Raw genomic sequence first — 9,644 nt, 5'->3', positions numbered from 1 at the left:
ACAGCTCAAAAATTGCACATTAAAAGCCTTGTCTTTGTATAATGGATTGGGCTGCCATCTACCACGGTGACACAAGTCACAGCTGATAAAGTACTTTATTAAAATTAAAAAAAAAAATATTTATTTTTAACAATTTTGATTTATTCTGGTTATGCTGCCTGTGACTGAACAGAATCTCACACTGATCCCTACACTCAATAAAAGAACTACAGATATGTCACAGAAATCCCTCACTGGTTCTAAGTTACAGGCAAATGGTGTCTCAGGGACTGCTCCCAACCATTTGTGTCTTTTAAACCTGCATCAACCATCAGGGCTCCTACCAACCAACATCTCACTGGCTCTCGCCTGGTGTTGCTTAGAGTTGTTGGCCCATTTTCATTGTGGCTCTGATCAATAGCTGTGCTGACAAAGATATGATGAGCTGCATGATTCCCTCTGGTCACTGCTGCTTAATGATTTTTCCAAGCTCCCAATCTTCAGTTGAAAAGGAAACAAAACAAAACAAAATTAATATCTCAGCCTTTGCTTGTGATGCCAAATCAGTCTTGGTCCTCTCTCCTCAAGCTGAGCATGAAGAACATTCATTTCTCAGCTGTAGATCCCTCATGGCACTGGCTCATGCCTGGATGCCACAGCAAGTTGGTTCCATCACTGTTATTCCTTCAAAAGAATCATGTTTTGGTACTTTCTTCTCCAAACTGTGAGCCTGGATCCTGATCTTTCCCACCACCCCTGGGACTAGAGAGGAGCTCAGCAGTTCAAAGTACTTTAAGCTACATTTTTGCATTTTGAAGGAAAAGTCCTTTGGTGGAGGAGAGAGTCCTCTTTCTGGGAGTCAAGACAACTTCTCAAAGTCAAGCCTAAAAGTGTGCAAGACCATAGTGAACATTTTCTCTCAGAGATGGTCTGGCACTCAACTGGCCTTTGAAGGAGCACCTGGATCAATGGGCCTTGGGCTTAGTGGCTTGGGATTTGCAATCAGAACCTCCAAGTCTTACAGAAGCAAAGAGGGAAGCACAAAGAGTCAGGCAGCTTTGGCACAGCCCTGTGGGGAAGCAAATGGGGCAATGCAAAGGCTGGGAAGGGGCCAAGGGGCCATCAGTCAAGTGGAAATGCTTATGGGTGGCAGAGTGCAGTCCCCAGAGGAAGGCATGAATCTGTGGTCACAGCCCATTCCTGCAGCTTCCAGAGGAACACAATTGAGAACAGGCAGAAAAAGCATTTTTCACTAATGAAGGGAGAAATTTAGGGCTTCAGGAAAGAAAATGTTTGTTTCTTTTTTTTGCCATCTGGGAAAGTTTTCACAGAGGCTGAGGATTAGGGAATGGAATAGCTGCCTTTGCAGGTTTGTCCCCAGCACTAGACAGCCATCCCTTTGAATGGTTTTGGTTAAAGGCTTTGATAAAGAGAAGAGGAACACATACATATATTTACTTCTACATATATATATTTATATTTTTTCCCCTTTTTTTGACATAATGTCCATAGCTCCTGCACTGGGTGCAGGTCCAGAAGAAAACTCCCATGGACCCAACAGGCAGCTGGGCACAGTCACATCCTACCACTGTTTGAGGATGCTGAGAAAGGCAACCTGAACTGCTTTGACCACGGTGCAGAGTGGGATGGCTCCCAGGTCTGGACACGCCACATGTGTGCAGAGGGACCGTAAGACTCTTGAAAAATGGGTGATCTCCCCAAAGTCATTAACTCGTGTAATAACCTGAAGAGTCTGTGTAAGGCTGTCAAGGTGCCATGTCAGGCTGGCAGGGTTCCAGTAGGAATATTTCACACTCAAATCCCTTTCCTTGGCTGCGTGGAAAGGTCGCCCACGTACTCTTGCACTACTCCTCTTAGCATCATAACGCATGGACAGGGATGGTTACAGGAGCATCACTTCTCTTCAGAGCTGCTCGGAGGGATGCAGTGTAAATGGGATGCACATCAAGCTCTGCACTGCAGGTCTTCACCCAGGGTTCATGCATTTTGTCTCAGCTTCCTGCAGGTCTTTTTTTTTTTTTTTTTTCTTTTTGCTCCATGTGTGTTGGTTTAGACACTAAAAGTCATCACAAGGTTGAGGTGATGAGAGGGATTTGTCTTTGATTTGATGTGGGGAGGGGCAAACAGGGAGCTGGGTAGCCCTGGGCAGAGGGTGCTGCTGCCTTTCAGTAGGTGGCAACTTCAGGTATGGCTAATGCTGCCTCTAATCCCCACCAATGCATCCTCAGGGCAAGTCAGGCTTGTCAAGAGTTTGATAGCATCAATGCAGGTAGTAATGCCATGGCCTTTTAACCATCTCTAGCAGACAGCTGCCTGAAGGAACTGATCCCTGGCTGAAGCCTAGAGCTGGCCCAGCCACTGTCTCCTCTCAGCTGGCTCTTCTGCAGCTCTATATCCTTTCTAGTCCAGGTACCTGCAATTTTTTTCCTGCCAAAGTAATAGAGGTTTTGTGCTGCAAGGGGTGGTTCAAAGAACAGCACTGGTTAGGAGCACCAGCAACACCAACCTTGCTGCAAGCAGGAGGGTCCACCAGAAAATCAAGACCATACCAGTGGGTGGCCCCAACATGGGTCAGCCCTGGGGCTCTGGCCCAAGGTATCAGGGCCCAAGCCAAAGGTATCAGGGACTGGGAACTGAAGGAGGAACAGTCTGTTAGGGGAATTTCCATCCCATCAACTTCCTCCTGGCAAGCACTCAGGAACAGGCAGGAAAGGCAGCAGGAGCTGACAGCCAGCATCTGTGGGGATGGCACTGGGGCTGCCAACATTTTGCTGCTCGAGGTGTGCATGGCCAACACACCCCTGCTTTATCCTGGGGGCTGGAGCCTTGGGAATAAGTATTAGGCTGTGTTGGAGGATGTCAGTGGTGGTGGTACAAGTGCAGGAGGGCTGGCTCTGGGTTGGAGGGCTCCAAGTAAGGAAACAGCCTTGGCGTGGATTTGTAGGTCTTGGGTTATCTCTCTACAGAATCAGGAAGAAAAAACTGAAGGGGATGGCACAAAAAAAACCCCTCACAAAACAACAACATCTCAGGACTGAGATGTTCTCAGGGAAACACACAGTGAGAGCTAAAGAGTCAGGATAGGTGCAGGTGTCAGTGTGAGAGAGACATCTGTTTGGGACCAGGGTTGGCCATCTCCATCTGGAGCTCCAACAAGAAGTGGGGTGAGACCTCTGCCTGCAGGAGGGGCCTGTCCTAGCACAGGGCTGTTTCAGGCAGGGAAGAGGATGCTAAGAAGCTCATCTCCTTGCTCCCTTGAATTTCAAGGACTCTTGCAAATACCAGAGCACAGAGGTTATGTGAATACAAATTACATTAGCATGCTGAGTAACTTTGTCAGCAGTTTCTTATTAAAGCACTTGATCCCCTCTGTAGTGGGCATGTCCATTCAACCTCCCCTTTCTTCACTGCTAACAGTCAACTGGGCTCACTGTTTAATTCGAGCTCATGTAAGAAACAGGCAGAGGGGTTGATTCCAATATTCTCCTTCTCATCCCACCACGCACAAGCTGTTGCTACTTATTAAACATTTTAAAATCCCTGCTGCCAAAGTCCCCAGGAGACATTTATCTGCCATAGTCATAAACGACTTGCCAGCATGCTACTCAAAACTGTGTTTCCCAGCCAATAAATACAAGCTCCAGAATCAGGAAAAGCAAGGTTTGGCTTGCTCTAATTTTCAGTGGTATGTCACTGGGATACTAGAACTACTTTTAAATTCAAATCAGTTTCCTAAAAAATTAACTGTTTTTATCAGATACAGCACAGTGGACTGTTAAACACGTAGCCTCGTGTACTGAAACACTATACATTTAATGAAGTTATGCCATTAGCAAATGTACAACATGGGTGCATTAAATCCACCTATAGAACAGCTCTACATATGAGAGAGGATTTATTTTAGCTTTTCTCAATAGAGCAGGAGTCCCTTTCTTGGCTTTTGCTATTTTCTTTTTTTCTTTTTTTAACTAAAACCAGGATTTGCGCACGCAGAAAAAAAAAAAACAAACCAACAAACCAACAACCAAAAAAACAAAAAACCGAAACCAAATTATCTACTCTCATAATGAAAAAAGACTGAATTTTTTTCTTTTTTTATTCCAGTTCAGGAAGGAAGAAAATCATCTTGCAAGTTAATATAATCAGCTCCTTTGCCTCTATAATCTACTTCCGCTCAGCAGGAGCCCCCCAAAAAACACTTCATGTCCCAAGTGAAACATGAAAACTACTTGTAAAGTCTCTTTTGAGGCACATGATTTGGACGGTCACTTTTTGGAGCGTTGGAATCAGCGTTGTCTTCCATCTCCTTTTTTCTTGGGAAGAGCCCTCTGGCACGCCGTGAGCTCCCCATGTTTTGGGAGGAAGGCTCTCTGTCCCTGCCCCAAAATCAGAAGGGGTTAGGATGACACAAGTTAGCACAGACACCCATTTCTCACTTCAACACCTAAGGACATACGTTGATGACTCCGCACTTCAAATTCCTCACAAAGGGGGGAGGGGAAAACCCAAAAAAAAAAAAAAAAAAAAAAAAGGACGAAAGACAGGAAATTCCACTGTGATCACACTTCAGCAAAATATATCTTCTGTTCATTGCAAAAAAAAAACCACGTGAAGGCCAAATTAAAGAGGAGAAAAAAAAATAGTATGTTGCATGAGTTACAGTGCAACTGTATTATTCCTTCTCTTTCTATTTTCCTCCCCCCCCGCCTTGTTCGGTTTAGAAAAAGGATTGAGTACAACACAGTCAGGTAAGTGGCCACAAAAGAGTAGCTGTCTTTGGCAAGAAGTCACCGCACCGACCCTCTCTGTCACCTTCTGCCCATTTCACTCTGTCTCATGAAGTGGATGTTGTTGGCGCTGTCTGAGAGTTCAGGGTACTGCTCCACTGAGATGACAAAATATCCGTCGTAGCCCTGTACCCGGCCCGTGTTTAGCACTTGTTGCTTCTCCCCTTCTGTCCATGAGCGAATACCCTCCTCCCCATCCCGAAGTCTCTGCTGTTCCCGGGACCAAGCTTGGGTGACAGCTCGCTGTCTGGCCAGCTCCAGGACACGGGCTTTCTCCTCATCCAAAGTGGTCCCGTAGCGAGTGTTCAGACAGAGCGCGCCGTACTGGAGCTGGATGTCGGTGTAACGTCTAGTCCTTCCGCTCAGCACTGTGTTGATCTGGGACACCGTCACGTTCACGCCGTTCTCCAGGGTCCTCCTCCCCCCGCTGAGGCCCAAGATAGACAGGTCACCCTCCGACGGCCCTTGTTTGATGAAATAGTGAGTGTCCACCCCGTCGATGGTGAAGTGCAAGTTTTCCAGGTAATGGGCGTTGTTGAGGATGGCTGCGATTCTCCGGCCGTCCTCGTTGGCCACGCTGATGATGTCGGTGGTCACATGCCCGTCCTTCATGGCGAACTTGACGCCTTTGCCAAAGATGGAGCCTCCAGAGGCAAAGTTTTTGTTCTTCTTCTCCTGCCGGCACCCGGCGATACTGGAGCTGTAGATGCGTTCAAAGCGTTCAAGGGTGACAAAGGCCTTCAGCTGCTTCTGTACTTCACATTGGACCCCCAAAATTGACTGAGTGGGAAAAGAAAGAAGAGAAATGTGGCTTAGAAACAGAAGCTTGATGACCCAAAGGCATTATTAACATGCTGGAGACCAGCAGAACATCCTGGATACATGTAATGAGGAGCTCCAAGGTTTTTTTTCCCCTATCACCCTTTTTTCAGACTTTTAATTCTTTTTAGTGGAAGAGATGCCTTATCAGGTTATTTCCCTAATATTAATTGTTTCAATGACCTGAACTGTATTTACTGTCACAGGCTGAAGGCAGTAGAGGTAGAAAAGGATTTTTTTGCCTCAGTGGTGTGAGGGTCTAGTTTGGATTTTTTCACCTGTCTTAGCTCATGCAATTATTTTATCCTTCAGTGTTCTTCATCTGCACAAATCATTTACAGAGAACTATGTGGCCGGGATGCTTTACAAAATGCTTTCAGATTTCCTGTGAAAAACTGTGAAAGCATATGTAAAAGTTTCTTCTATTTTAATTTCACTTTGCAACTCCTTGTGCTACCTTGAGAAGCCCTGCACCCTCAATGCAGCCATAACCTTTCTTTCTTTCTTTCTTTCTTTCTCATTTCAATCTAGCCAAAGCAGGTTGTTCAAAATTCACAGAAGGCCCTAAATAAAACTCCTATTTCCTGCAAACCCTCTAAAATGAACCCTGAGCTAAGGCCACAGCACTTGATACTCGAGTTTGGGCTTCTACTGAAATAAAACTGATGAGATAGAACAGCCTGGATCATTTGCAGTCAGGTACAATACAAAGTCACTTTTGCTGTTAGCATATAATGGAGCAAGCACACAGTGAGTCAGCAGCTCCTCATTACTGCAAAACATCTTTAGAAATGCTCTCATCAATTCATGGCAGCTCAGGCTTCTTACAGACCCCTCTTCATGAACAATTATTTACTTAAATTTCACTGAAGCAGGAGGATGCTCTGACAAAACTCTCCTGGCGTGGCCAATGGCTCAGTTCAATAATGTAATGACACCTGGGATTAAAAATAAGCTACAAAGAAAAGTTTGCTGCATTCCAATTATTTTTCAGGATATTTAACATCCATGAAGGATATTGCCTTAGACCATCCTCAAACTAAGGGCTCACATTTCCCTGGATGTGTTTAAGGCCAGGATGGATGGGGCCTTGAACAAGCTGATCCAGTGTGAGGTGTCCCTGCCCACACAGGGGGGTTGGATCTTTAAGGTCCAACCCAAACCATTCCATGATCCTTCCCAGGGTGCAAGAAGACAATTCAGATGATGCAGGCATTTCAGTTTGGACCTCTCATCTAAGACTTGGCAAGGGAAGGGAATTAAACCATCATTTCCATGGTGGCTGTTTCCAGGGAAGGGTTTCAAAGAGTTAGAGAAATAAAATAAAGGATTTCAGATTGCTGTTTACTCAAACATTCCAAGCAGTTTTGATCTATAAAGGAAAAATATATAAGGGAACAGAGGTACACATGTTCAAGACCACATTTTAGGCTCTAAATAATTAAAATACCTAAAACTCAGGACTGACTTTTTTTTGAAGTGCCAAGAAGTCTGGAATAGTCCCTACTTTCCCCATTTTGATTAACTGCATAGTAATTGGAGCAGTAACCAGTTACCTCTGGAAGAACTCTTTCTATTTCTCCCCATACTGCCAGTGGGAGATCTTGCACCCCTAGGGAGTGATATAATTAAAAGACTGATAGGAAGCCAAGCCCAGCTCCCCCACCATCTGCACAAATGCTCTAACTATGCAAAAAATGGAGGTAATTAATGTAGATGTCACCAATGATGGACATGGAGCAATTAGGTTTCTAGGCTCCATGAAGCACAGTGCTAAATAAGTGTGCACCGCACAGCCCTGGTTATCTGTGTCCTCTGCAGAGAGGTTTAAATGGGGAGGTTTAAACTTCTCAGGTGCATCTCATATGTATTGACTCTAGGTGGTCCTTCCCCACTACCCAAGCACATCATGTTGCTCTTCCAACTCATCTTAAAAACTTGCCCAAGTGACAGGAAAAGGAGTTTCTCATTAGTCATGTTGAAATACTGATTAGTACAAGCTCCTCCACTCAAGGATGTAAATCAGGTCCTGGTAAACATGGTGATGGATTTGTAGGTGGTGACATATAAACAACCACAGTACATAACCAATGAAGCCCAGAACACCTTCTGGGCTGAGATATTTTTCCATTTTATAGTCAAATTGTCCATAGCTTTGTTTCTCGATCAGTAATTGCCCATTATAAAAGCATACCCTGATTTTTAGTTTATATTTGTTTGTTTGTTGGGTTTTTTTCCGCAGCTATTGAATAATGGACCTTTCCTTGATCTAACTGTTCACTGCCTTTGTGATATTATATAAAACCATACAATTTCCACAGCTCTGTTGTTCATCTGGATGCCATCTACAAAGAAAACAAGCAGTACCTGCCCTGCTACTGGCAGGACTTGGAGGTTTAAGGAATTACAACATCTCACAGCAATGGCTTTGTCACTTCCTGTGAAGAACATCTGCATAGGATACCAGGCTAACAGCCTTGGTGGTATCCTCTTGGTCTCCATCTAAGACATTTCCTCCTCTCTAGTGGAAAAGCATTTCTCATGTTGCCTACGCAGCTGTAGGACTGTTACTGGCACTATTCCTGCTGGCTAAACCAGAGATTAAATGACTGACCAGAGACACCTGACTGGGAGCCTCTTGGCGTCCAGTTATGTCACTGCTTATAGGTACTGTAGGTTGGAAGTTTGTGACATTGTGGGCTGCAAATGCCTTTGGTGGCAAAGAAACCCATCAGTCTGTGATTGTGACTTCCATGCACTCACTTCTCATGCTTTCTGTGGGCAGTGCTGGTCTCAAGTCTGTTTCAGTTGTCCATTACATGGGCACGTAATTACATGGGACCCACTGGTTTGTTGGGGCAACCTAATCTGGAGGCACTCACAGGGGATCTATACCTAATAATTTGCTCGGAATTAAAAAGATGCTAAGACTTCCTGCAGCTCACCAAGGTGATGAAGACACGTTTAGTGTGACCTGAGATTCCCAATGGATTCCCAATTCCCTGTAGCATCCACACAGGGTGGTGAGAAACAGAGAAACTGCTCTGGGAGATTTTTGCCCTTTTGCAGTAGCACCTTGCCAACCTCACCTTCAACACTTTCAGGGATGGGACAGATGAATTTTTTTTTTTTGTTTCAGAAGTCCCTCTACTGGCAAATGAACTGAGTCTTTACTTTGCACAGTCAGACCCTAGAGTGTGATAAAACTTGGTCTAAAATGAATGATGGTGAGTGGTCAGCTCTGCACATGAGCTCCACTGCCTTTATGGCCCAGAGGTTGACAGAACACAGTGGGTGCACACAGGGAGACCTCTATGTGACATAAAAAGACATCTATGTTGTCTTTTTATTTCAGTCCCAGACCCTGGCACCTGGGCTGAGCTGTCCTTTGAGTTCCAGTGATGGGTCACCCAAACAGCTGGTGCTGAACATAATATTTAGCAGTGCAGGGAACCCTGCTGGGCCACCAGCTGCTGCTGCAGAATGGTGCAGGTAAATCCATGCTGTAGATATGAGGAGGTCCAGGATGCTCTAAAGTATCTCAAATGAGTCCAGCAACTGAATTCATTACAGGTATCTGCTGGCTGTGATTGAAACCTGAATGCCACATTCACAGGTGGGGACCTAAATTTAGGTGTTTTCATGAAGAACAAAATCACACCCACTGGGGGTTTCCACTGGGGACTGGTTGCAGGATTTCTGGGCTCTCCTCATCTTTTGTCACAGAGGGAAGTAGGAGATCAGACATGTGCAATGCTGAAATGCTGAACATCATCACCACTTAACTATTATAATAACTAAACAGATCTCTGTCATCTAGAAAATGAGCCCAGGATGACTTCAAAATTACCTTTTGAGTGCATTTCTCTGATAAAAGAATGTATCTGGGGACAGCACTTTTTTTTTTTTTTCCCCAAAGAAAAGCAAACACATCCAAGAAAAAAACCAAAAATTCAGGCAAAGCAGAGCTTGTATGCTCTGCTCAGAATGTAAAGGGGGTGAAGGAAAACTGATTGCATGCAGTTCAAAGAGACAGTG

The 9,644-nt window shown here is 44.8% G+C and overlaps 1 protein-coding gene across 1 annotated transcript in view; it reads right to left on the bottom strand.

The window, feature by feature from the left end:
* Positions 1 to 1,740: 1,740 nt before the first annotated feature.
* TENM4 (teneurin transmembrane protein 4) overlaps positions 1,741 to 9,644 on the bottom strand; it is a 358,077-nt gene continuing 350,173 nt past the window's right edge. The window contains exon 29 of the mRNA XM_030461389.1: positions 1,741 to 5,567. Within this exon, the coding sequence (XP_030317249.1) occupies positions 4,809 to 5,567 (759 nt within the window). The 3' untranslated portion in view covers positions 1,741 to 4,808. The remainder of the gene's footprint in view (positions 5,568 to 9,644) is intronic.

Source organism: Calypte anna, chromosome 1, assembly GCF_003957555.1.
Source record: "Calypte anna isolate BGI_N300 chromosome 1, bCalAnn1_v1.p, whole genome shotgun sequence".
Classification (NCBI taxonomy): domain Eukaryota; kingdom Metazoa; phylum Chordata; class Aves; order Apodiformes; family Trochilidae; genus Calypte; species Calypte anna.
This window is presented reverse-complemented; position numbering and strand designations above follow the sequence as displayed.